At 48.6% G+C, this 27,413-nt stretch overlaps 4 protein-coding genes across 8 annotated transcripts; 2 read left to right on the top strand and 2 right to left on the bottom strand.

Moving 5' to 3' along the window:
• Window positions 1-286: 286 nt before the first annotated feature.
• LOC120456730 (transcriptional protein SWT1) lies at window positions 287-2,047 on the top strand. 3 transcript variants are annotated; one of them, XM_039643717.2, is made up of 5 exons: window positions 289-473; window positions 543-884; window positions 941-1,489; window positions 1,551-1,788; window positions 1,819-2,047. In XM_039643717.2, exons 1-4 carry the CDS (start codon window positions 368-370, stop codon window positions 1,772-1,774), a joined length of 1,221 nt encoding a protein of 406 aa, XP_039499651.1. In that variant the 5' UTR covers window positions 289-367; the 3' UTR covers window positions 1,775-1,788; window positions 1,819-2,047. The 3 variants fall into 3 exon arrangements, with proteins under 3 accessions (XP_039499652.1, XP_039499651.1, XP_039499650.1); XM_039643718.2 differs by having other exon boundaries at window positions 287-473; window positions 552-884; window positions 1,551-2,047; XM_039643716.1 differs by having other exon boundaries at window positions 290-473; window positions 1,551-2,047.
• Window positions 2,048-2,292: 245 nt separating this feature from the next.
• Window positions 2,293-11,463, top strand: LOC120457337 (xenotropic and polytropic retrovirus receptor 1). Of its 3 annotated transcripts, none has more exons than XM_039644846.2 (7): window positions 2,293-2,392; window positions 8,572-8,742; window positions 8,818-9,216; window positions 9,580-10,555; window positions 10,612-10,781; window positions 10,851-10,984; window positions 11,047-11,463. In XM_039644846.2, the coding sequence occupies exons 2-7, from the start codon at window positions 8,674-8,676 to the stop codon at window positions 11,321-11,323; spliced, it is 2,025 nt and encodes a 674-aa protein (XP_039500780.1). In that variant the 5' UTR covers window positions 2,293-2,392; window positions 8,572-8,673; the 3' UTR covers window positions 11,324-11,463. The 3 variants fall into 3 exon arrangements, with proteins under 3 accessions (XP_039500780.1, XP_039500779.1, XP_039500778.1); XM_039644845.2 differs by lacking the exon at window positions 2,293-2,392 and adding an exon at window positions 5,308-5,515; XM_039644844.2 differs by lacking the exon at window positions 2,293-2,392 and adding an exon at window positions 5,308-5,519.
• Window positions 2,399-4,924, bottom strand: LOC120457338 (transcriptional adapter 3). Its single transcript, XM_039644847.1, has one exon. The coding sequence runs from the start codon at window positions 4,787-4,789 to the stop codon at window positions 3,119-3,121; it is 1,671 nt and encodes a 556-aa protein (XP_039500781.1). The 5' UTR covers window positions 4,790-4,924; the 3' UTR covers window positions 2,399-3,118.
• Window positions 11,464-12,497: 1,034 nt separating the features above from the next.
• On the bottom strand, window positions 12,498-27,306 carry LOC120455696 (dynein axonemal heavy chain 6). The gene is made up of 28 exons (XM_039642104.2): window positions 27,253-27,306; window positions 25,534-26,400; window positions 25,219-25,483; window positions 25,025-25,169; window positions 24,613-24,963; window positions 24,452-24,547; window positions 24,262-24,392; window positions 23,632-24,206; window positions 23,165-23,575; window positions 22,713-23,103; window positions 22,377-22,653; window positions 21,704-22,318; window positions 21,195-21,647; window positions 20,311-21,134; window positions 19,649-20,243; window positions 19,441-19,590; window positions 18,141-19,380; window positions 17,897-18,076; window positions 17,562-17,828; window positions 17,324-17,509; window positions 16,913-17,262; window positions 16,716-16,857; window positions 15,655-16,658; window positions 15,412-15,592; window positions 14,601-15,352; window positions 13,474-14,542; window positions 12,943-13,413; window positions 12,498-12,885 (listed from the first exon to the last, which is right to left on the bottom strand). Exons 1-28 carry the CDS (start codon window positions 27,304-27,306, stop codon window positions 12,529-12,531), a joined length of 12,399 nt encoding a protein of 4,132 aa, XP_039498038.1. The 3' UTR covers window positions 12,498-12,528.
• Window positions 27,307-27,413: the final 107 nt, after the last annotated feature.

Below are 27,413 nucleotides of genomic sequence, written 5' to 3'. Positions count from 1 at the left end.
TTTTCTTTCAGCTTTCAGCCCTAATTTTATATTAGAAATAACCTCGAGTCGACAAACACCCAAGAATGTTTACTGGCACCCACTATTTATTTCAAAAAGATCATTTTTAAGAACTCGAACTTATATGCTATATTATTTTTTAAGTTATTATGTTTGTTATAGCTTTTGCTGTGAATTTATATTACATTTCTACTTCTACTTATAAAATATTACAAATATGAATGGGTCTTAGTTTTCACCACGTATCGTGTATCGTGACACGAGGCCTCAAGAGCGTTCGGTCCATCTCTAGTCCGAACTCTTATTGATAATACAATAACAATAATAAATGTCATTTTGCTAAAAATCAAATGTTGAGGAGCACAAAATGTCGGTTGGTGGCAGAAACATGCACACGGGAAAGTCATCAAATCTCCGCCTTTTGGACGACGACGAGCGGGATAAGTTGATCACCACAGCACGATTGTCAAATGGTAAGATTTCTCCCACAAAAACTACGCCTTTTCCAGAAAGACCAAAATTCAACGCACTTAACCGTGCAGCTGTTCCAGGAACGGGTAAGCAGCCTGCCCAGGAGCGCCTCAAGCGGCTGCAGACCCAATTGAAGCGGGTGCAGGACAAGAAACCCATCAGCAACAATGAGAGGGAGCGGGAGACCATCAAACGGAGCACTCGCAGCTCATCCACCTCTCAGATTAGCACTCCCAAATCGTCACCCGTTCGTCGCTCAAGTATATACGCATCCACGCCCCATAGATCCCTGACGGAGCGCCTGAAGGTACAGACCAAAGTGGCCAAGAGTGCGTCACCTAGGAATGCCTGGGAAAAGCCAAAAGCTCTGGTCGATGCCAGCAATCGCCTAAAGGCGGGACCTTCACAAAGTGGTGGGTACTCTGTGCATATAGATTCTCTTATATACCAGTACCTATCACTTCCTTAGCCAACCAGCGACTCACGCAGTTAAGGACTTCGCTGCAGCAGAAGCAGGGGAATGAGGAGCGCAACAACAATGATGTGGCCAAGATCAACAAAGAGGTCATCGGAAAAGAAGCTAAGAACTGCAACATCACAAATTCAAGTGCATTTAAAGGCTCATCATCCAGCGAAATAGAGCCCGAGCCCATGGAATGGGAGGAGTCTATTGAAGATGAGCCCCCGAAGAAGGATCAGGATGAGGCTGAGAAAGAGGACGACATTCTGTTAATGCGGCAGGCAGCCGATGGCGAGGAGTTGCCCACTCGGCTTGTGGATCATATGTATTTCGTGCTGGACACCAACGTTCTGATGCACAACATCAAGTTCGTGGAGAGCCTGACAGAGGTGGTGCTGCCGGGTACGGTGGGAAGCATGTTGTACATTCCCTACATAGTAATCAAGGAGCTGGACAAGCTGAAGGGTCAGTACCAATCGGACGATCCAAAGCGACTGGTTGCCGTGCGAGCAATACGCTATTTAAACACGAAGTTCGATGGGAGTTTGGAAATACAAGGTGGGTCGTGGACATGTACATGTATTATCTCTGAAACTAACCGTGATTCCCTTTGCTGCAGGTCAATCCGCCGTGGAGGAGGCGGAGCACCTAATTAAAGTCGACTGCCCGGACGACAGCATTATAAATTGCTGCCTGCAGCTGCAGGAGCAGGTTCCCAGCATGATGCTACTCACCAACGACGAGAACCTCCGCCTCAAGGCCAACGCTTCGGACATTCAGGTGTCCTGTCGGTCCGATCTAATGTCCACCTATGCGGATGAGTTTGCTGCCCTCGGCGATTAGCTAAAAGCGACCACACTACATAGTACATATAGTATACGAAAGACTGTGACTGCGTTTGTGATATGGGATCCTGAGGCAGTCGAAAGGGATCCACAAGTCAAGCCACTGCACCGCAGCATACATGAAGTACAATCAATCTTTTACACCTACATACATCACCTACATTTAGAAGATGGCCACTGGAGTGTTCACTGAATACTAAGAAGTTTCGCGTATTAGATATTACATATTAATGTATATTGCTACCTGCAATAAAGTTTGTTTTTGGATATATTTGCCTGGCGATTAGCGATCGAGATAGGGAATCCGCGGTCCCCGGAAGGGCTTCCTCCGATCGAAGGGGCCCGCTTGTTTGGATTTAATTAGCCGCACGCCGGAGTTGCCGACTTTGATTGCGGCTTATCGGTTGAGCAAACAAGATCGGAGAACCGGAGGATTCCCCACATCCGCTGCAGTTCACTTGGCCCGTTCCGCCGGCCAGTTCGAGCTCAAAGCGTGCGTAGCGTTCACCCAGCGCGGTGGTTTCTCTCCTCCGAACTCCCATGGTGGAAAAACTCTGTGGTTTACTCTCGATAGTGACAACTTTATTGCCGCACGATTACTTAAGCTATACAAAGTGTATGTATTTGGGATTGTTACATAGGGTGGATCAATATTTATAGTTGCGAAAAACATGGGAAAAAATCTGGGGAAATTCCAGCAAGGAAAACTTTCAGTTCATTAAGCAATAATGAATCTATTGAGTTAAAAACAAAGCTCAATATTTATGTACACAAAACCAAATTTCGCATGTGAAATCTACGAATATATATTAAATTTTCAGGCATTACAAATAAGTTAGCAAAAACTTTTAGGCTTACGAAAAACGTTACTTTGTAAAGAAAGCAAAGCAAAACTACGATTTTTTATAAAAGAACAGTTTAAAATAACCAAACTCTACTAGAAGATCTTATCTAAATAACTAATTTCACTTTAATCTTGAACTCTACATTCTACAAGCTATATATCTTTGTTAATGTACAGTCTGGCGACAAAGATAAGAATACGTGTTCGGAAGCTGGTGGAAAAAGACTCAGATGTGGCGTTTGACTCGAAGAAACTAATGCAAAACTTTTTCCGCCACATTGAGCGCATTTTCCTAACCATCCCCACACCTTAGATTGCGTACACTAGATACTACGTGTTGAATATCTTGGCTAATTTACAGTCTGGCGAAAAGAAAGGAGGCGAGACGGAGGTGGAACTCCTTCAGACGCACTGCAGCTTGAGGCTAGCGTCCCGGACCTGCCTCTTTGCCTGATGCATGGCCATTAGCTGGCACCAGCCCCAGGCCAGGGTCCTGTCCTACATCTTTGGCTCGAGCAGGGAGCTGCCGGCGCCGCCGATGCAGGGCAGATGCATCTGCATCCGCTCCAGCTGATCCGCCAGCAGGCGCTGCTCGTTGGTCAGCCGCAGAATCTCCTGCTTCTCCTCGATGGTGTGACCCTTGCGTTTGGCCCGATACTGCAACATTCGCTTGTAGCACTCCAGTATCTCCTGGTCCACCGTGTCCAATTTTCGCTTGATGGCAATACGCTTGATTTCCTCACTGGCGACGGCACGCAGTCGCTTCAATTCCTCGCTGTTGAACTGCGAAATGGAGCTGATCTCGGTCGTGACACGCTTGATCTCCAGCAGCACCTCGTCCACGTCTTCGTGGGCCGCAAATTCACTGGCATCAATCAGTCCGTTCTCGATGAGTGTCTTCTTCAGACGCTGTTCGATACCCACGCCATGTTTCATCATGGCAAGGGATCGGAAGTTACCGGAAGCGGCTGCTGCGGCAGCATTTGCCGAGGATGAGGAGTGCGAGTGTGTGTTCTCGTTGCTGCTGCTTGTGGTGCTATTGCTGTGCTCGCCCACTGCGGCCTGTTCGCTGGGCAGCGTCATCAGCGATTCCTCCATCAAGGCGGACACCAATCGCTGGGTGAGTGGACCAGTAATGCTCTCCTCCACCATTCCTTCGGCTTTTTTGAGCATGCCGCTAGAATTGTGCGACTTGATACGTGCTCCGCCTGGCTGCAGCGCCTTCATATCCTCCTGGGCCCAAACTGTGGAGTAATGGGGACCCAGAGTGGGCACTGGCGGCACCAGTGGACCCCAATACTGCTCCAGCAGGTCATCGATTAAACGCAGATCCTCGTTGGTTAGCGGCATGCAGTATGGCTCTACGGATAGCCAGAACTTGTTAGGCGTATCGTTCTTGGGCACCGCCACCTTGGGTAGCTGCGGCAACGGCTGGTGGTGCGGCAGCACGGATCCAGAGGCATTGGCTGCCGCCAGTGTGGGCAGATAGTCCATGCTGTCGTCGGTATGCACGGTCAAGGGGCTGTTTTTGGCCTGGTGTTTCGAGGAGGCGCCGGAAACGCCCTGTTGCTTAAGAATGGTCATCGAGGAGTGCTTCTTGCGCACGCCAGTTGGTTCATCCCGCTTACGCTTGGACTGGCTGGAGGAGGAGGCACCTCCGCCACCCAACGGGCTGCCCAGACTTGTCGAGGAATTGCTGCCGATGCCCAGCAGGCCATTGAGCATGCTCGCCGGACAAGGTGGCGATCCAGGCACACGGTCGAGTTTTCTTCGATCCTGGCGCTTCTCATCCTTGTCCAGGCTATCATACTCCGCTTTCAGGACGCGCGTGCGCAGCGCCACATTGGAGAGCATCTGTTCCAGCTCTAGTTGCACTGCATCCAGATCCTCGGCCGCCAAATGATCATCCGCCGGACGCTGCAGTGCCGTGGCAATGGTGGGCAACAGTTTGGGCACGTCTCGGGTGCGAATTATGGGTATGACGACGCCTCCGGGCGTGGCCAGCACCTCGGACTCTATGAAGGAGCTCGCTGGAGCGGATTTGCCGCCACCCGTGCCATTTGTGGGCAGTTTTCCAGCTCCTCCGGATGACGCAGAGATGCCAAAGCCACCGGAACCGAGCGAGCCTCCGAAGTGGGCCAGCTTGATGTTCTTCAGGTTCGCACTCATGGGACGCGGCTGCGACTGGTTGGGGACCTCTGTGTCAGCTAGATTACGGATATAATTCGTGATTTTCCTCTTTTTCTTGTGGTGTTAAAATCGCAATTTGTTTTGCGTCGATATGGCAGTGTGAACGTAGCGGAAGACGCGTAAATACCAATATACAAGATGGTAAAGTACTGGAAAATACTAAAAGCGCGAGTACAGTGGATCAAAAAATACTTTTGTGTTCAGCTTAAAACAACGGCAAATTTTATTTAATTTAAAACATGCTTTATTGAGACCTTATTGATTATCTTCATCAATAATTTTAACAGTGATTGCATCTGTTTATTCGACTTTAATTCAATGATGAAATAGAAAGGAACATTAATAAATAGATACATTTTTATACCACCTTATTTTAACCACAGAATAATGAAAAATACTCTCTGCAACTGTAACAGTGATCGTGCATAACAGCGCTGCTCGAGCGCTGTGCAGCACTGGTGTGCGCGTAGCGCGCGTGTTTACCAATACTTGGGTTTTTTGTTCAGTTCTTTGTTGTTGTTTGGCGTTCGCATTTCGCCCGTCGTCGTCTGAATTTTTTGTGATATGCGCGCTATTTCGGTGATAAGCAGTGTACTTAAAAAATCAGCGACTGTTGACAATTAGTAATGGCCAGTGGAAGCAGCTTGCGATGTTAGAGTAGCCAAATTCCCCCACTGCGGACGAACTGCAAGTGCAAACTGCAGTGTATGTATGTAATTTTATGTAATTGAACAGCCATTTCCCACCCCCCAAATTCCCCCACACATTCAGTACCCCCAAAACCATACAAACATCCCAACATTCAAACATCCAAACATCGAAGCATCCGATAATCTCGGACTGGGTGCCTCCAATTGCGCCTCGTTTGTCCAATTGTGAAGCGAAAATCACAAGACAAGTCGAATTGACGCTTGCCGCCACGCCCCTTGCGCTGCTCACGCCCCTGACGGAAATCAACGAAAATCAAAAGCCAACATTCAGCGATTCAGTTGAGTTTAGTTGGGTTCAGTCGGCATAGCCATATGCACAATATCCCAGCCTCAAAACGCTGTCTTCATTCGTTTTCACTACACTTTCCCAAGTGGGCATTATCACTGCCAGAAGAGGTTTGCCATTCCACCTTCAAGCTATGATCTATCACCGATCCACCCCAAATAACTTGACATTGGCCTATTTTAGTAATACAAATACAAATTGTGTTATTTCGGAAAGTGCACTTAAGTGTCGGAACCCCATCGATCTAAGCCAACTTGATATCGACTGTTGATTTTACGTTTTAATGATACAAAAGTGTGTTTTTTAAGTTCCCTGAGGGTTTCACATCCATTAGCTAATGCACAGTGAATATTTGTGCAGTTAACCATTAAATAACTTTACATTGAATAATTTATTTTAAATGACACGATCTTATAGATGTTTTGCCAAAGTTTTATGTTTTGTGTTCCGTAAGATGTGTACATAAAGAAGTGATATAGGAATTTTTTTTTTAATACAAAGACATGTAATGTTTTGCGCTTACATCAACAATACTTCCCATCAATTATCTGAGAAAAAAGTGATAAAGTGAAAATCAGCCTATATAGTTCTTTGTTTCTTGTCTTAATTCTTTGTTTTCGCTGTTTCAATATGTTCCCTGTTTAAATCTTGCAGTGTATAAATCTGGTGGATAGGAATAACTGAAAGCCTTAGGTGTTTTGATTTTATTTCACGTCATAGAAAGGATAGTAGACATCACGTATGTTGTTTCAGATAATCCCAACGTGATTGCCTCAGATTGCGCCTCATAATGCACTTAAGTTCCACAAAAGTCGAACAATAACCCGTGGGTGAGGGTATTTGCAGTTCCCCCAAAACCTGAAGCGAACCCTCCATTCTTGTTTTATTGATCAAATATTTGCGTCTACGTGTGTCGTCGATGTGTTCCGGCGATGTCTCAGCGATTATAGGGCTTTGTGTGTCAGCTGTTGTTTTAAACGGCACTAGCACATGTTTTATAAGCCCAGTCGCAGGCCAGTCGGTTCGTTATCAGTGCCAATTAAACCGGAGAAGAGAAATCTGTCAACGGCGGCGATAATGGCGATAAGGTCGCAGCCCTAAGATGGTAGAGATAGCTTCAGATTCGCCAGCGATGCCGATCGATCAGAGACAACACCTATAATCCATTACGATTGTCATTGCTCGCTATTACGCTATTAGATGGTAGATGGTAGATGGTAGATGGTATATGGTCTAATCAATCAGCGAGCCAATCTATTTTTAGACTCACCTGTTGACGTTAATTGACCGCCAGCCAGAGCCACCCCCAACCCCTCCACCAAAACCCCTCATCAATTATCGCCCAGGTATTGAGCACGTTGCTGGGCTCCTCAACTGGGAAGGGCAGTAAACTAAGGAAGGGAAACATTATCAGTGTATCAAAACCGCATTAAATTCAATTGGATATACACCTGATAACAAATGTTGTAATTTTCATTTAATCAGCATTTGGTTGAGATTTACAACAAGAACTTAAACAGCCTACGTATTAGTAATCAATCAATTTGTTTTCATAAGTCAGCAAGGGATTAAGCCTATCAATGGCTTAATAGAAACTTATATTTTGGACTTCTTTTTAAAATTCCGACATGAAAAGAAATGAGCATTTACTATTGTTGATAAAGTACGTTGAGGTCTTTGTTTAATATCTAATGAGTAGGTCATTCAATTGAAAATTATAAATTAATATCAACATTAAACGGAAACGAAAGAGGACGTATTTATAACGTTTGAATATCTTGAAAGTGTTGATAATTAGATTTAGATAACGAAGTTGTAGTTACGAATCGAGGTTGTCAAGAAATTAACTAACATGCTTAAAAAGCATTTCAACTATAGGAACTTTTAGAAAATATTTCAATAACCCAATTGAGTTTTGTTTTCAATATTTTCAATGCATTTAAACACATGTATACACATTTTTTATTCCTGTGTAGGGAGTAGGGTGAACGGAAGTTCCGACCACAAATCGAGGAAGGGCAGCCATGAAATTAGAGGCTTAAATGGCAACAAATGCGACAGCAACAGTTGGCGACGCAAATATTTGTGCAATTGATTAAAACAGGGTCCCATCTAGATCTCTATCTGTATCTTATACGTTTGCTGTTTGAACTGGCGACAAAATTTTCCAATTTGTTTAACTCGTTATGCGGGCCACGTTAATGATATAGCCATGTACATATACATATATGTATGTCTATGTGTATTCTGTAAAGAATCGGGTGGCACAGACCCCAATAATTGTTATAATATTGCTTATACGTACACATATTTTTTCGGCGCTTGGGTGCTTATCAGTTGTGAAAAACACACACCCACCAGCGTTCAATTTACGATCGCCGGTAGTCGTATACTAGGTGCTTTAGTTAATACGCCCGATTAGCTACTGCACTGATTTGAGCCATTATCCATTAGTCCGCTCACTCGTCCGTTAAATTAGCGGCGGAGAAAGCTGGGCGATTGGTTCTATGTTCCTCGAGCACTGCCGACTTGAGTCGCAGCCCCACACATTGCTCATTCGTGGCGAAAACAGCTCTATTCGGGCGGTGAATCACTCAAAAAAACATCTTTCATAATCCTAAAGTTTACGTCCTAAGGTTTTCCCCATTTAGTTAAACCTACTCTGCCCACTCAAGTCTTAATTTTAATCCACTTGACTAGCTTTAAGTAGAACGGATGCGATATACGGAAGTGTCCTTAACAACTCTTCAATGCTATCGTTTCAGACGCGCTTCACTGCGGCGCCGATCAACGGAACGAATCCGATCTGGAGTGGATAGTGGATAGAGAGCTAGCCCTAGAATAGCCAGGTCGAAGAATCGCTAGCCATGAAGTTCGCCGAGCATCTGTCGGCGCACATAACGCCCGAGTGGCGCAAACAATACATCAACTATGAGGTGAGTGTTGGCTTTAAATGGAAAACCCAAAAATAAACCATGAAACCAACTGACAACTGAATTTTTGTGCCGCAGGAAATGAAGGCCATGCTGTATTTGGCCGTGGAGGAGGCGCCATCGGTGGAGAGCGTCGAGGACGACGTGTTGAAGCGGCACTTTGCCAACTTCGATGAGAACTTCTTTCACTATTGTGACAAGGAGCTGAAGAAGATCAACACGTTCTACTCAGAGAAACTGGCGGAGGCCACGCGAAAGTTTGCCACCCTGAATGCCGAACTGAAGACCTCCATCGAGGAGTCGGAGCGGAGTGCCAAGAAGTCCAAGGGCCAGAAACGGCATGCTGCCTTGCCGGATCGCAAGGCACGCGAGTTGAAGTTGGCCTTCAGCGAGTTCTACCTGAGTCTGATCCTCCTGCAGAACTATCAGAATCTGAATCACACCGGCTTTCGTAAAATACTCAAGAAGCACGATAAAGTAAGTCTGATTTACGGCAACCGCAGAGGCATTACTCAGCCTTGACCTAGTCAAGATCTTTGGAGATTACTTATTGTCTGCAGCGTAGACAATAAAACACATTTTGTGTGAGAAATAAATAATACAAATTTATAGTAGAGTTTTCGGGGAAAAAGTCGCTTTTAAATAGCCACTGTTATCGCCAGAAATGAATGTATTCGTATTGCACAAGCTAGAGCTGTTCAATTATCTGCTTTTTGGTGGTAGCCATAAACAATGCGAGTGAATCATTTGTAATACTAAGATAAGAATTTGTTAAATATGTTGCAAATACATTATTGGTATCACTGTTCTAAAATTTGAAATCTGTATATTCTTGGGCAGCTTTTGCGTGTAGACAGCGGCGCCAAATGGAGGCAGGAGTATGTGGAGGCATCGCACTTCTTCACCAACAAGGACATCGACAACATCATCAATGAGACGGAGACGACGGTCACCGGCGAACTGGAAGGCGGCGATCGGCAGCGAGCGATGAAGAGATTGCGAGTACCACCGCTGGGCGAACAACAGAGTCCGTGGACCACCTTCAAGGTGGGCCTCTTCTCCGGCAGCTTCATAGTGCTGGGCATTGTGGTGGTGCTGTCGGCCATATTCCATGAGATCAGTGGCGAGAATCTGAAGGCCACGTTCCGACTCTACCGCGGTCCCCTGCTCATCATCGAGTTCATCTTCCTCATCGGCGTGAACATCTACGGCTGGCGGTCGTCTGGCGTTAATCATGTCCTGATTTTCGAGCTGGATCCACGAAATCATCTATCCGAGCAGCACCTCATGGAACTGGCAGCGATCTTCGGCGTGATCTGGACAATAAGCATGCTGAGCTTCCTGTACAGCGCCAGTTTGGCCATTCCGGCGTTCATCAATCCGCTTACGCTTACGCTGATTATGGTGCTATTTCTGGCCAATCCGTTCCATGTGCTCCATCACGACGCACGATTCTGGCTGTGGCGGATTACGGGAAGATGTTTGTCTGCACCGTTCTTTCATGTGGGCTTCGCGGATTTCTGGCTGGGCGATCAGCTCAACTCGTTGGCCACAGCGATTCTCGATTTCGAGTATCTCATATGCTTCTATTTCACAAATGGCAACTGGACGGAGGCGAAGGATGCCTCTATTTGCATGGAGAAGGACTTCATCATCCGGCCGATTGTCAATTGCCTGCCCGCCTGGTTTCGATTTGCACAATGCCTGCGCCGATATCGGGACTCGCGGGAGGCCTTTCCTCATTTGGTGAATGCTGGCAAATACTCCACAACCTTCCTGGTGGTGATCTTCGCCACCCTGAAGAGCTTCAACAGTCGTAAGATTTACTTCTCCATTTACTTTATATATTTCTCAACGGCTCTGTTTCTTTAGCGAACTATGCCAGCACATTTGATAATCCTTATACCTGGCTGTGGATTATCGCCTCGATTGTGTCCTCTTGCTACGCCTACACGTGGGATATCAAGATGGATTGGGGTCTGTTCGACAAGAATGCTGGCGAGAATACTTTCCTGCGTGAGGAGGTTGTCTACTCATCGACGGTAAGTGGAATAAAACCTAATAAATACTTTATAATCATCTAAATATAAATGGCCATCCTTAAATTTTAGGGCTTTTACTACTTTGCCATCGTGGAAGATCTGGCGCTGCGCTTTATTTGGGCGCTGTCTTTCTACCTCACCGAGATGAAGATCGTGAGCTCAGACATAATGACCTCCATCACAGGCATCCTGGAGGTATTCCGGTAAGTGCACATTCCTAAATCAAAATCTGAGCACGTAATTTACAAAGAGTTTTCCTTCTCAGGCGCTTTGTGTGGAACTTTTTCCGGTTAGAGAACGAGCATCTGAACAACTGCGGTAAGTTCCGAGCCGTTCGAGACATCTCGATAGCGCCGCTGGACTCCTCCGACCAGGCGCTCATCCTGCGCATGATGGACGAGACTGATGGTGTGATCAATCGCTACACGAAGACGAACCGACCAAAGCCCAAGAAGGTCAAGGACCCGGAGAAGCGGAGCCTGCTGCAGACGCGCGGATCGCTGCCCGACCTCAGGATCGATATGGACAGTAAAAAATTGTAGGCAACGATCGCCGCCCACCGAATTGTGCTTCCTAATGAACGATTTTGCGGAACGTCTTCTACGAAAGTTTATCCCTAATTCAATTTACACACTTTTTTTCGTAATTTTTTTTTTCGTTGTTTAGCTAATTTGTATATTTAGTGACTAAGTACTTAAAATTGAGGAAAGACAATGTCCAGCAATAATTAGCGCATAAGATTTCTAACTAATTTAGCATTCCATGTATGCGGTTAACTAACGAAAAGACCAAACCTATACCTTAACCCATAATCCGTAACCGGTAACCCGTAACCTTTAGCTCCTAAGCCACAATTCCACGTTTCCAAATCCAATTTGCAATCCATACCTTCCACAAAAATTGGAGTAGAGAACGGCAGTATTAGTACTTAGAAAAGGCGAACAAAAAAACAAAAAAATCAGCAACAAAATGAAACTGCAGCGACCACATTCCTTTATCAATCCAATCAGTGTATGTTTATTGTTAGTCAATTAGTTAGACCTGCCCTATCTGTTATCTTTCTGTCCACCTGTTGATTGATATGCGACATAGACTGTGACAAAATCGAAACTTAAACTGAAACATTAACTTAAACTAAAGCTGAGCTCGAAGGGAATTGTACATAGTATACGAATGGTAGTGCCTGTGTGTGTTCTTCTCGCTCGCTGTGTGTGTGTATGTGTGTGTGTGCAAGGTTTAGAATTCCAAAGTAGATTTGATGAACAGACTTTAAACGTGCAATGTTGTATATACGAACAGTACAGATGTCTACATAACTATATACACGTAGGCTTAAGAACAACTCGTCAGATATTAATGAAGACTTTGTCAAGTTTTTGCCATAAGTAGTAGCTCGTATTTTGAGCACTTAATTGCCTTGTAAAATAAATTATTCCTATGTGTGAAAGCGCTTTTGATACGAAATCGGAACTATTTATGCGATGAGAGATTGCTTTCTAAAGCAGGCATGTAAATATTTCAGTGCCTTCTCTAGGGATTTTCAAAAACATCGCTCTGATTGCATTCGAATCCACAAATTACGACCTTAATCAGTATATTTAATTAACACCTCCCTCCCAACACACACACACATAAAATATGTATTGTACACCTAAGCAGAAAGTACCCGAAATTGAACATGAAACGAAATAAAGACGGCTTTAAGTATGCAGCATAAAAAGCAATAACCTGTCAATTGTATCTAGACCTAGCAAATATTTTCCAATACAGCGGAAACCAGAGCTGTGCCCCGCATAATCCAAAATTCCGGCTCGTTGTGGCTCCGCAAAAGGACGGCCAGTATGAAGTTGGTCGAATGGCCGGTGGTGGAGAGGACACCGGATCGCTGCTGGGTTTTGTACAGCGGCGCCTCATATCGCACCGTTGACGAAATCTCCAGACACGGCTTGAACCTCACCACCGGCATCCGGCAGAAGAGCTCTCCAAAGTTGGCGTCGCACAGGCCGCCTTTGCTCAAATCCCAGCGAGCTGCTTCGATGAAGATGCCATGCACATTGATGACCGCATCGGTGCACTCCGGCAGGTTGCCATATAGCTTCTGGTCCTGTACGTGTAAAATCGTGTAGAAAACATAACTTGAATCTGCTGTGGAGATACTTACGTTCATGTTGTTGATGTGCATCTCAAAGAAGTCCTGCTGCACCAGCTCCCTTTCGAACACATCGAAGTCGATCTTCAGCGAGTCAATGGGCAGGACACGGCGACGGGCGTATGTCTGCAGGACGCCGGTGAGGAAGGATTGCGGGAAAAAGAAACCACTGATCCAATAGGAGCGCGGTGCTCCGTTCTCCGCCCACTGTTGGATGAAGTCGATGCGCCGCTGGAAGTCGGATATGTAGCTGGGCAGCGGCTTGATCGAGAGGAAGCTACGTTTGGCCCAGGACGCGGGCACCTGGTTGGATAGCAGCGCCTTGAAGACGTTCTCCAGCTCCTCCGACATTACCACCAGACCCTTTATGGCCTTGGACAAATTGACTAAGCTGTCGTGAATGATGCCCAGTGCGATGTTGAATCGATCGATCTCCTGCACCAGCACAATGGTCAGCGATGGCACTTGACCCTTGGCGTCCAGCTGGGAAGAGGGTAAGGATTAAGACTGGACCACCATATTATAAGCTACCATATAACTTACCACAGAGAGCGTGTCGTGGATGGGTTCCCTCTTAATCTTGGTGGCCAGCGCTTTCTGGATGCGTGCGATTGTCTGCTGGGCGATCTCGTTTTCCATGGCCTGGCCCTCGTCGGCGGCGGATCTGGGCTGGCCCAGGAGCAGGGTGTTGATAAAGAAGGACGTCTCCTTGGTCTGGAACACGATGTTGGCGTTCTGGTTCATGCCGAAGATCTCAGGATCCTCGAGGACCGGAAAGCCCAGCACATAGGTTGAGTATTCGCTAAGCGTTTTCTTGCGCGGATCCCGATAGTAGCTATCGCCACGGCAGTACTTGTAGTCCGGCTGGATGATCCGCTTCGATGAGAAGATGGTCAGTATGGTGCGCAGACACCGCAGATCCCAGTAGTCCGTCACCCGGCCGCCCCACGTGATGTCACCGTTGATATAGAGTATAGCTTCCCATGGTATTTCATCCAGCACCTCGCGATCGATGAAGAAGTCGAGGGTCTTTAGACCGCATTCCCGATCGCTCTCGCTGAACTCGTAGGTGATGTTCCAACCCAGCGGTCCGAATTTCCTGCGCTCCAGTAAAACCGCATGGAACATGCACAGCCCAAAGACAATGGCCCGCCAATTGCCATTCTGGATGTGGTGCTCGAAGAAGTCCTGCTTCAGATCCGTCAGCGCCCCAAAGACATTCGCCTTGATACCCTTCGGCGGTTCGTTGGTGATCTTCACCGAGTTCTGGAGCACACTGATCGGGAACGTTTGGATGGGCATGGAGGAGAGATAGAGTCGGAAATCGGCATGCGCCTTGGTGATGCCCAGCGTCAGGTTACGCACAATCGTCTCCAGCGTTTGCATAAACGAGGTGGCCAGATGGCAATTCTGCAGGAACACCCAGTGACCCATTCGCAAGCTCTTTTCGATCAGGTTCTCCGCCAGTGGTCCCTGGCCCTGGCCCAGCGATATGGAGTAGTACTTGTCGGTGAACTGCATCTGGGTGGTGAACTTGAGGAAGCCGGACATTGGATCCGACCCGGTGGACAGCACAAAGATCAACGGCGTCACAGCAGAGGTGTCCAAATAGCTAAATGCGATATACAAAAATTATACAACTTTCTATAGCTTGGAGTTGGGGATCTTACACTGAGCTCAACTGGGTGCCACCTGATGCCTCGGTGAAGTACTTGCCCACGGTGGACTGTAGGTAGCAGACCACGTTTAGCAGGAATCTCGGCTTCCGGAAGGCGGAGATGAACATCAGCTTGTGGAATACCCGCAGGCGTTTGTTCCACTTGTCCGTTGGTGGCTGATTCGTCTGGGCGAAGTCAAAGACCTCCTTGTTCTCCTGCATCTGGATGAAGAAGGGCTTGTCCAGCTCGTCGGTGAATCCGCTGAAGAAGTTACCGAAGTTATCCTCCAAAAAGATGCATGAATCCCATTCGATTTGACTCATCTTGATCTTGGCCGGCTGACTCTTTGGCCGAATATTGCCAACGGGGCCGCGTGAAAGGAAAAGGAACTCCTCCTCGCTAACTCGACCCTCTTGCCGTTCCACCGACAACGCTAGCAGGAAGCTAAAGATGATCTTGTGGTTCTCGAACAAGCCGCGGGATATATTATCGAAAATGGCCTTCAGTTCGTCGGTCATCAGAGTGGAAATGCGCACATCCACGGCCTGTGGTGGATGGTCCAATCGCAGGACATTGCAAAATACCTGAGTGAAGTACTTCAGACTGTACTGGTACATGGGATCGATCTCGGCCAGGCCGGCGACCACAAAGTAGAGGATGGCTCCTCGGGAGGCCAGGATGCGATAACGTTCCCGGGAAGCGGTGATGACCTTCTCCGTCTCCTCGGTGTCAATCAGTCGAGCGGCAATGATCAGCGATGTTTCCTATAATGAAGTATGATGGACATTACAACATTTAATCGGAGTAAGGAGGAGCGACCCACCTTGGCATCGTTAAGGGTCTCCACCAGCTCCTCGTCGTCGAGAATGTTTCCTTCGGAGTTGAACAGTAGCTTCAACACCTTGTCCTCCAGCGCCAGCAATTGCTGCTTGTCCGAGTTGATCTTGACCACCAGATCGTTACGCTGGATCTCCATGGCGGGCAGCTCGATGGCCACAATGTCCCTTGGGTTACGATTGCAGTTGTAGAAGTTCAAATGCTTATGATAGGAAAAGTGAATACTCACGCCAGCAGTTGATCCTCCAGGCCGCTCTCCGTGACCAGAAAGTTGACCAGAGTCACGTTGATGCACACCTCGGGCAGGTAGTGAGGATTGGGCAACTTTGTGGTCATGTAGAGCTTAAAATTGTCATCGTAGTCAATCACCATGTCGCCCAGTTTCAAGTAGGTGCGACCCTCGAATCGATAGGTTTCCCGCTGAAGGATGGGCCGCAAACTGGGATCGATGGTCTCGTTGATCTCCTCGAGCAGCACCGGATACCCCTGGCGCACAGAGTTCTCCAGCACCCGCATCATGGACGCGTCGGTCATCTTGATTACCTGCAGATTGTTGGCCCGCTCCATGTTGCGGATCCAGCGATTGGCCTGCTCTTGAGGATCGATCATGAGGGCCCAGCGCAAAGCCCTGGTGGCATATATGCCATTCTCAATGGATATGTTATCCTTGGGCAAGCCGTCCACATTCCACTGTCGCATCTCGTAGGGGTCGCCAAGCACCTTGAGCAAGTTGAACTCGGGACTGGAGGGAATCTTGTGCTCACGGCACTTGGTCACCCACAGGGCACTCATGTCGCGGCGATATTCGTGCGAGAAGGCCCCCAAATAGGCGACACAGGCGGCGGCCACCAGGACATCGCCGGGCACACAGGCCAGATCTCCGGTGAGCGACTTGACCGTCTCGCGCCAGCGCACCTGCTCATCGGAAAGGGCAGAGGTCAAGCGACCGGCGCGATTGATCCGACCGTAGGTCAAGTCCACGTTGTCCTGGATTACTTGGAACTCGCGCTGCTTCTCCTCGAGACTGTCGCGAAGTCCTTGGATCTTGGCCTCCACGGCAGCCAGTTCCTTTTGCTTCTGCCTCAGCACTGTCATCACCTCCTTGAGCTCCGCTTCGGCGGCCTCCTTTCGCTTGATCTTCGGCTCCACCACCTTGTACACCTTGGAGAACTTATCCATCGATATTACCCACATGCTCATCGACTTGGCCACCTTGGAGACCTTTTCAAATTTCTGTAAATAGCGAGATGGTAAGTCAAGGTATTCTGCTAGCTGTGCAAGTAAACTTACAGCCGGGACAAAGTCCTTGTGGTCGATGTACTTCTTGACCTTCTTCAGGGTATCCTCCTTCATGTGCTCCTTATCATACTCAAACAGCCGCTTGATGAAGTTTATGTCCGCCATGATGGCCTTGGCGGATGCCCAGGTGGGTCTGCAAAACACAAAATAAGGGGATTAAGGAATTTGGAGGGAGATTACCCACTCACTTGACGCCCAGCAGAATGCAAACGGCCTCCATGCAGAACTGCACCAAAGCAGGCGGCGTGGTGAAGGACTTCAGTTCATTGATGTCCGCCTTGGTCAGACCCTTTAGTGCTTCCTCCGCCTCGCGCAGTGCGGGCATGGCAATCTCCAGATCCTTGCCGGCATCCTCGGATATCGCCTGGGCCACCGCCGCCTTCTCCTTGGCATTCATCTCGTCCTCCAGCACGCTCTGCTTTACGGCATCTGCCTGCTTGGTCTCCTTGATCAGATTGTCCACCAGCGACTTCATCATGGCGGATTTCTCATCCAGCTGCGGCACCATCACCTCCAGCTCTTTGCCCATCACAGCAATCTAATGATGGAAACAGAACTATGGATAAACCCTGTAAGGATAGAGGAGATTAGTTACTTACCACTTCGTTGGTCTCCAGTAGCTTGTTTAGACCATTGGCGATTCGCTTTCGCTTGGCTATGATCTCCATGTTTTTGATCTTCAGCAGATTCTGGTAGAGCTTTAACAACTCCAGATAGCTACTGGGTGTGGTATAGTAGTGCCGCTTCATTTCCTTGTAGAACTTCACTGAGGCATCCTCGACAGTCTGCAAAGGATTTCATTGGAACAGAGTATTCCTTAGAAGAAACCCCACTTACCTTATGCATGAAGACGGTTGTGCTGGCCAGCGAGACGCGATCCTCCATTTTGGGTGCGATCTTTGTGAGCAATCCGAGGGCCACCGAGTATAGGGCCTCCGTGGGCCAGCTGGTGAACCAGTCGATCGTGGTGCAGTTGACCAGCGAGGGGAACATGCGGCATCTGCGCCGAAAGGCATCGCCCACCGGACTCATCGACATCACCACATGCAGATTGTTCCTCACCCGGTTGATGAAGAACTTGTAGATGTCATCGCGTGTGCAGGGCTAAGCCATATAAAAGATAGGGTTTTATTCAGATTATATGAATATAATGGCCGTTTTGGTATACTCACATCATCTTTTCTGTTCTCATTGCAGCCATCACGAGCGTCGAGGATGATCTTCTCGAACTCATCGCCCTCGAATAGATTGGGCACCTCGCCGGAATTGAGGATGTTGTTGATATCCTCCAGGAACTCCTCCTCCACGATCTGACTGTCTATCAAAAGGAAGGTTACCGGTTTGTTTTCAATCTGTTGGGGATTAAAACGCAAGATGTTGCCAATGGAACTTGGGTAATGAAACTTAGGCACTCACCCCAGCGATGCGGTAGAGGACCCTGAGATCTTCATGGAAAGCATTTAGGTCGTAGTTGCGTCGCATCTCGATTTGCCAGCAGTTGTACTCGTTGACATGGGATGCCAGACGGGTGAGGGATTGCTTTCCCATTCCGGCCACGCCCACCAGCAGTCCATTGCCGCGATCGCTGCGCAAAAGTCGCGCCAGTCGGACCGTGTGCTCCATGGCGTCCTGGAAGAGGATCAGTTTCATCTGCTTGCCCACCGCCACCGAGTTGTAGTCCGAAATGTAATCGTTGAGTACGCTTTCCAGCTTGGTTTGATCCCTGATCTCATCGTATATACGCTCGTTCTTCGGCTTGCCAAAGACCATAAAGTCCCCGAAGAGGATCGGTGGCTCATTGTCATTGATCACCGGTCGACCAAAGTGGTCCATGCATACTTCCTTCATTAGGGTCTTGAAAATGGCCTTGTCCTCCAAGTTAATCAACCTGTCGTGAAACACACGTGTGGTCTCGTGGTAGAACAGGCGGAGTATCTGGTTCTCCTGGTTGTAGTGCAGATTGCTCGCCTGCAGGATACCCTGTATGCACTTGGATAGATCGCGCAGATTGAAGATATAGTGCGACTTATCCGGTGTGGGTAACATTACGGTGGCCACTCGCATATAGACATCCACACAGGCATTCACCATGGGCTCCGACAGAGCTCGTACTGCGGATGAGAACGTTTGCAGAAAGCCTCGCAGGATGCCATTGAAGATCTGGGTTAGGGTCTCCTCATTGGGTTTCGGCAAGGAGAACAGGGCAAAGTGGCGGACAAAGCGCGGAGTGAGCGGATTACGACCTCCGCCAGGCGGAGCGCAGGCACAGCCCAGGACCACGTCCAGAATCTCCTTCCAGTAGAGCTTCTCCCGATCGTAGAAGCCCTTAAAGTCAAGGAACTGGCGCAACAACTCAATCGCCGGCGAAGCACCGTAGGTATCCAGCTTGGGCATATTCACGTCGTCAATGAACACGATTACGGTTTTGCCCACCGGAGCACCCAGCTGGGTCTTCTTGCGCTTCTCCAGCGGCCCCTCGATCATCTCCTGGGTGCGCACGCTACTCGTCTGGGCGGAGAAGTTGAGGATCACGGGAATGACATTGCCCTGCGACAGGCGCTTCATGCAACTGATGGCCAGGACGGTTTTGCCCACGCCCGTATCTCCAGTCACCATTACGGGCATGCCTCGTTTGAATAGAAGATCGGACACATAGCTGGTGGAGATTGGGATTACTCTTGTGGAATCACGTATGTGGTGACCAGACAGCACTCACCCATATTTGGTGGTGTCCACCGTTGGCACCTGCATGTCGTAGTAAGAGGTTTCCGGATCGAAGACAAACTTGGCCATGATATCTATCCAGCTGCCCCAGTCCATTTTCTCCAGGTCGATGCGATAGTTCCACAAGGTGTAGTTGGGAAGGCTATTGGAATAGGTATAGGAACGTATAACTTGGTACTAAGTAAGGCCACCATTCTTACCTCATATTCGGATGTAGGGCAATGGCCTTGCTCCACTGCTCCTCGAAGGACACCTTCTCGGCATCCTTGAGATTAGAGGCAATGGCCCAGAGCACCGCCCAGGCAAAGATCTTGGTCACCAGTTCCTTGGCCTGCTCCTCACCCAGTGCCGACCACTTGACCGCCTCCAGCTGGGCAGAGGTCAGCTCACAGCACAGTCGCACCTTGGAACCGAGCACCTGGTGGATGGTGTACACCGCTCGCTTCCGTTCGATCTTCAGCGCCTTGTCGAAATAGCCCACAAAGAGCTGGTAGCAGAACTCAGCCAGTGGAGCGGGCAGCTTGTATTTCATGTCCACCTCCCGCCAGGTGTCGATCAGTGGTATCCAGCCGAGATCGCCGGGATCCACATAGACCATGCCGCAGCGGGAAACGGTTGCAGGCGAAGCCTGCAGTAGATCCTGCACCTCGAAGAGCATATGAATCCAGGCGGTCAGCTTGATGCGCTCCGAGTTGGCCAGGCACAGCATCTTGTTATCATCCAGCACCGTGTTCAAATTCTCGATCCATACTGCATCCACGGGGCCATCGCACATGATCCATTGGTGAATCTCCTCTGTATCGAAAGTTTACGATTATCTTTTAACCTCTGATTATCTTTTATCTCTATAGCTGATCATTACCTTCGACGGTGGTGGCAGTTCGCACCGCCAAGCCCAGTAAGCCATCCTGCCACTCCAGCGTCTTAAGATCCACATAGCCGTACAACTCGTTCATGGTCACCGCCTTGGGATTCATGGTCTGGATGACCACAGGCCGAAAGTTTGGATCCTGCACCTCGTTCTCGAAGAGATGTGAGAGGGCGAACTCCAGGGCATGCAGCACCACGGATTTGCCGCCACCCGTGGGACCCACCAGCATGACGCCCCAGCGGACGCACATCGTCTCGTACAACTGCAGACACTTTCGTATGGTCGTCGGCACCGCCTGGAGATTCTTCTGTCGCAGGCCCAATCGCAAACTGGCCTCCAGATGCGGATGCTGTGAGTCCGGCAGTTCCACGCCCGGAAACAGATCGCTGAGGATGCCACGAAACAGCACAGCATCATCAGCCAGGAACTTGGGTATATTGGAGTCCCTTAGTGCCGCAATTAGGGTGATATCCTCACGTTGATTGGGCGAGGCTCTCTTGAGAGCTCCGGCCATCACCAGGACAGACTTCACGGCTCGCATGCCGAAGTCATAGTGATTCTGTTGGCTGAGCTGCTGGCTGCACAGCTGGTACATCTGCACCATCTTGCGGGCCAGGATCTTGGGATCCTCGAAGCCCTCCGAGTACAGTATCACCTCCGAAATGAGCGCGTAGTCGGGCACCATCATCGAGATGGGCCGGAACAGGGCCTTCAGATTATCGGGCAGCTCAGTACGACCGGCGTAGCCGGGATTCATGGTTATGAAGACGCAGCAGGACCGATTGATCTTAATCTCTCGACCCTCGAAGACGAATCTATGGATGATACGAACTTTATCAATGGAGATAAACTTCTTTAAGTGCGTGATGTGTTACCGCTTCACCCTCGTGGCCTTGGCCGTCCGGATGGTGATCAACTGCTGGGCAATCACGGACAGCACTTCGATGTCAATTCGATTGAACTCGTCGAAGCAGCACCAGGCGCCGCATTGGGCCAATCCCGAGAAGAAGCGTCCCATCATCTTGTAGTCCAGGCCATCGGAGCAATTAAAGACGACGCACTGTTTGGCCAACGCCTTGGCCAGATCCTTTGTGGTCTCGGTCTTGCCTGTGCCGGCTGGTCCGGCCGGAGCACCGCCCAGATCCATCTGGAAGGCGCCCATCAGACAGAGGTAGCAGCGATCCGTCAGCGGGGTGAGCACCAGGACACCGCCGGCACCCAAGTACTCATAATAGTACGGAATATTGGCGGCGGCCATGCGGGAATAGACCGTTTCCGTCTCATCGGCCCAGTAGAAGCGCAGCATCTTTAGCCAGTTGAAGTCGGATCTGATGGGATGAATCTTAAGATCTTGGCTCAAACTTCTCCCAGTCTTGACACTTACGCTTTGCACACCTCCTTTTCGATGAGCATGCGCACCGAATCCTTGGCATGCACATCGATGGTGATCAGGGCGCACAGGATCTTGCGCAGCAGCGAGCTAATGTTCTTCCTGGTCAGCGCGGCAAGGGCGCCCAGATCCTTCAGGCACTTGATCTCAAACTTGGACATCTTTTCGAGAATGTTCAGGGGATTGCGCTCCTTGCCCTCGTAGATGCGATGAATGTCGGCGGCCCACTGCACTTGGGAGACGGTGAGCACCACCTGATTGGGATGATCCTGGAACCAGTCCTCGCGCTCCTTGGCCGGATAGCACTGGTAACCGAAACGCATGTAACGCTTGCAGGATACAAACATGGCCTCCTCCACCTTGCTGAGCCACTCCTCCACTGCTCCACGGGCCTTCAGCCCCTTGCCGAACTGCAGCTTCTCGCCCTCGGGTGAGAGGAAGGCCACGATGTCATTGGTGGCCACCATCTTGCCGTCGCCGCCCTCCTTTGATCCAAATTCCAATCGGTAGATGGCATCGAAGCACTTGCGCAGATGCGGCTGCACTGCCTGTGGAATGCGAGTTTGTGCCAGGATCTCCAGCAGCTCGTCGTTGGAAAGAAAGTAGAATCTACGGGGGATTAATATTTATATGTATGATTCTTTTTCTGGGTTACTTTTTTTTTTACCTGGGAAAGACCACACGTTTCACCTCCAAATATGCCTCCAATCCGCGTGATATGAGATCCAGCAAGCGGTTGTTCTCCACCAGCACCTTGTGCACATCCACGCTGGACATGGTGGGCAGGGCCAGCGATACCTTCTTTGCCTGGCGAACCGTCTCCTTGAAGCTCTTGTCCACCGTGAAGAACATCTTGGCCTCGTGGGGCAGCTGTCGCTGGATATCCGCCGAGGCGAAGATGGCCTCCAGGTAGATCCAAGCTCCCTGGCAGTCCATCCAGCTTTCTGTTTCAAAATGGGTTAATTAAAGAACTAAATCATAGTTTAATATATATAAGACCCACCGAAGGTCTTGGCAAACTGGTCCATGGCATTGATCCACTCGTCCACCTTGCTCTTGATGGGACCCACAAACTTGGATGCGGCTATCGTGTTGATATTCACATTGGAATCATCGAGAACGGCTTGTAACTCCTCCGTGCCGGCCAGTATAAAAACATCCTTGGCATCATGATGCGAGACAATGGACAGTTCCGTCTCCTTCCATGTGGTTTCGATGCCCTTGAGCATATTTTCCAGCTGCACCTCGCCGGTGGCCTGCGAGGATATTTGCATGAGAGCCTCGCCGATGGCAACATCGTCGAATGCGTGCACATCCTCGTATGTCTGGATTAGGATGTCCTTCTCTTGGAAGAACTTGCGATTCAGCAGATCCTCGATCTCCGCCCAATGCCGCTAAGTATTATATACGCTAAGTTGCTATATACATTCTAATCCAACTGAACCTTCAACTTACGGCTCTCAAATTGGGATTGCGCAGGTAACCGATCACTGGAAGTTTCTCCTTAAACGCCTCCGCGGATTTCTGGAGCACGGGGACTATGTTGTTCTCCGGCAGATACTTCTGGAACTGCAGGCAGTTCTTGATCGTCTTGGCATTCAGCTCAACCATGTCCACCACATTGAGGGTGTTGAAATCGGCCGCTATCCACTCGGCCAGCGCTTCCTCCCAGTCGACCCACGTGCGATAGAGATTCTGGCGCATCCGTATGTCATAGAAGCCGCTGGCCATCTCATCGTACATGGTCAAGTCAATCTGGAACTCCTTCTGGTAGCCAAGGAACTCGTCGGCTGTCTCGCGACATTTGTTCAGGTGCTCCAGCAGGGTATCCAACTTGTTTGTGACCGACAATCTATTGGAATTGGCCTATGGAAAATCAAGTTAAATAAGAGTAATGTACAAGTTCGTTTCGAATAACTCACATCCAGAAGCCAGGGCTGCACTGCTTCGATGGCCACCTCATGGATCTCCTCCTTGAGCGCCGCTATGTCATCCTGCATGGCATCCTCGAGTCGATTGATGAAGTCCTGCCGCTTCTCTCTGATCTCCTCCAGCGTTTCCCGCGTCCTATTCAAATAGTCCTCGGTGTCCATGTAATCCTCCTTGGAATCGTCATCGATCGGTATGCCAAAGTCCTTGATAATGAGCAGCAGATCGTGCACATAGTCGATGCCATCGAATATCCCGTCAAGTTCGGTGGAGCACTTGTCCAGGAATCGAATGTGGGCCACAATCTCCAGAGTTTCGCGCGGTTCGTAGCTGATCCGGCCATGGAAATCCTGTGCCTCTTCGTACAGCCGCGTGGTCTCCTCCTCGGCCAATTTGGGCAGGTATGTGGCCAAAACATTCTGGAGTCGGGAACAAACCGGCGTCACCGTATCCTTGAAGTTCGTCTGGTTGAGCTTTAGCAATCCCAGGTATACAAACTCCAAGATACCATCCAAAGCCCTCACATTATTGCAGTACCTATCGCAGTATGCTCGCAGTATCTGAAGATCTAACAATTACAGGATTAGGATAAGGAATCTCAAAAAAGGTTTCTTTATATTTACCTCTTTCCGTATTGAGAACCGTGGGATCGGTGCTATTGTCGATCTCAAAGTTCTCCCGGATTTGCTGAAACCTCTGCGTATAAAGTCGCGCTCTTTCATAAGCTTTACGTATCAGTATGAACATATTTTTGCTATTGCGGAAAAGGTATTATTATTATTGAAGTTCAACATTTTGGTTATGTTTATCTACCGGTTGAATTGGAATCTTTGATCGGCGCGCAGTAGATAGTGCAAGTCGGGAGCACCTTCGTATAGCACCTCCTCCTGGCGTCCCATAATCGAGGGTCTAAGATAACATAGTTCAGTTAGTGATCCAGTGATTCAGTTGGTAATCCAATTGAGGCAACTTACTGAGTGTACTGCGTGAAGAAGGGATCTGTGGTGAACGGGTGGATTTCGAGGACCGTCTCAAGAATGAGTCCTGTGATGCGCTGAAATATTATCCTGATGATATCCTCCGAGGGCTCGACATCAATGCGATCGGGCAGTAGACGCAACATGGCCAAAAAGAATGGACTTTGCGGCTTCTCCGCTGGTCGCTGCTTCTCGATCCTCTTGTCCACCCGATCATGTCTAGTGATATCCGTCTCCGAAGGACCAACTTCGTCGTGCAACTCGAAAGAAGAGGCCAAGTCATCAAAGCTTTTGATCGTGATGCGGTACAGCATTTGGTAGACCATCATGTCGCAGTAGGTGAGGAAACTAGTTTGGAGAAGCCATTGGATTAGGATCATTTCTAGAAAGGTCAAGTGTGTTTGCCCACTTGGTCAGGGTCTTGCAGAAGGCCCTCTTCCGTGCTCGGTCCATGAAGCTGTGCGCTTCACGCATCTTTTTCAGCGATGGATAGTAGTTGACCTCGTCATCCGGATAGAAGCCACGTGCCTGGATGGCATCCGTGCAGGCTCGAACTATTAAAACGCATTAACTAATGTTAAGTTTCTGGTAAGTGCAACTTACATATTGTTTTGGCAATAAACTCCCGAAAGTCGGTAAAGGTCTTGTGCAGCTGCTCGTAGATGCGCATGTGCATCTCCAGAAAGTAGAATGGATGCCAGTTCTCGATATTGGTCACATTGACGAAGTTCAAGCGCTGCAGTTGCACAATATCGCTGCGCATGCGCAGAATCGCTTTGGCCAGCTGGGGAATCACGATGAAGAGGTTGTTCTGCAGATAATCCCGTGCCTCGTTCAGTTTCCGCCACTTGATCGTCTTTTCCCATACCTTAAAAAAAAAGCATCAGTAGCGATTAAACCTTTACTGCCCAAGCCCACCTTGAAACCCTTCCACAGCCGGAAGATGGAGAAGGATCGTATCTGAATGATGCTGAGGAACTGCTTGAACTCCTGCTGCCACTGGTCCAGCGGGGTGAAGAAGTTCTCGGAGCAGTGCCAGAAGGTGACGCCGTGGCGGGTGACGGTATAGAAGGGTTCGTAGGTGTTCAGATCCTTGTACTCCACCTCCCGCAGGCTGTACGGCGTGAAGTACTCGCTGTCGTGTGGCAGCATGTAGTCCATGTAGACAAACGAATCATCCGGCATGTTGCGCATTCGGTTTATGATCAGATTCAGATCCGGAATGAGCGATGCCCCAGTGGTGATCTTTGTGGTGCTGGCAGTGCGCGATTTGGCGCCGGTGCCCGAGCCGCCCGATTTCGAAGTGGAGAAGTTAAGCCGGAACTTGGAGCTCCTCTTCTGCTTCCCGCTGATGCCAGATGGCGCCTTCCTTCCACTGCCATCCGCCGGACCCGTACTGCTGCCATCGTTGGCATCGCTGGCACGATCCATGATGGTGGTGAAGTCGCTACCAAGTCGATCCACGGACATGCTACTCGGCCGCTCATCGCCTGTTACGCGCTTGTTACCCATATCCACGGATGCAATGCCGTCTCCCGCCGACTGCCGCCTACTCCTTCTCCCTTCCCTACCCTTCCGTGAACCATCCTCGTCCTCCTCCTTTTCCCGCTCCTTGGCGTTGATCTTGACCTTGATTGTGCCTCTATTCTCGCCCTTGGGGAACAGCTGGCGGGACATTCCGGATATCGGGCTACAGAGAATCCGGCTGTATGTGGATAGGTTTCGATCGGCTTCACACCGACTGACAGCTGTTGGCTGTCCCGGATTGTTTTTCCGTCGCCATGTCTACTGTTGTCAGACATCCGGAAAAGGGGTGGAAATTTGTTTTCTAACACAAATTCACGTACCCTGTAATGTTTATGTTTATTTAATGACGACTTTATCTGAATGGCTGCTTGAGGTCCTAAAATTGTCCCTATATATTTATATTTTTTTCTTTAGGTTTTTAAATATATTGATTTTGTTTTTAAATCATTCTTATTTAAGATCTCTTGCAGAAAAGTCATTATAGTTTTATTTTTAAAGTTAAGGAGAAAAGCTTCACCCATCAAGGACTTTCACTCAAAAGCTTTAATGCAAGTTGTAGGTAGTCAGCTTTTTAGGAAGCTTTAATAAATGTAAAGGAAACATTTCCAGTTGACGTTAAATTTTTAAAATTTAATTTCTTACTATTTTTGTAATTGAAGAAATTAGTAAAACCTTCAAAAATTATTCTTTTTAGAGACATAAAGTATGCTTTTAACTATTTTTTTGATTTACTTGATTTAAAAATATATTAATCAAGTGCCCATTCATAAAAAATTGAATTAAGATTTAATGTACAATTTTAAAGGAAGAGGCATTGGAAAAATACCATTTACATTCATTTAACATTCAACAGTAATCCTCTAAAATATTCCATATTTTCTCTGTTTCTTCATTAATTAAATACTTTGATTGACTATTTATTTATGCCCTTAAATCACAATTCCACTTTGAGTGCCTATGATTTACTTTGCCATTATCCTTTTAATGGCTGAGAACGTGGGTGAGCTTTCTGGAAGAGCTTCGGACACATAGAAAAATGGAAATTCGAAAATCTGCTGCATTCCGCTGCGGTGGTTGCGTCGCTCCAAACTGGCCTGGCCCACTTTCCACCCGCGAGTCCACGGCTTCCGCAGAGGCTGCCACATGCCACATGCCACTTTCCATGCCGCGACCGGCAAATAAGAAGGGGCGCATAGAATGTGTGGCGATGAATGGAGGGCGGCGATTGTTGCGCCTGCCTGCCGCAGCTGACCTTCAAAGCTGCGCCAGCG

Source organism: Drosophila santomea, chromosome X, assembly GCF_016746245.2.
Source record: "Drosophila santomea strain STO CAGO 1482 chromosome X, Prin_Dsan_1.1, whole genome shotgun sequence".
In the NCBI taxonomy this organism is placed as follows: Eukaryota; Metazoa; Arthropoda; class Insecta; order Diptera; family Drosophilidae; genus Drosophila; species Drosophila santomea.
Note: the sequence above shows the minus strand (reverse complement) of the source record. Positions and strands in the feature narration are given on the sequence as shown.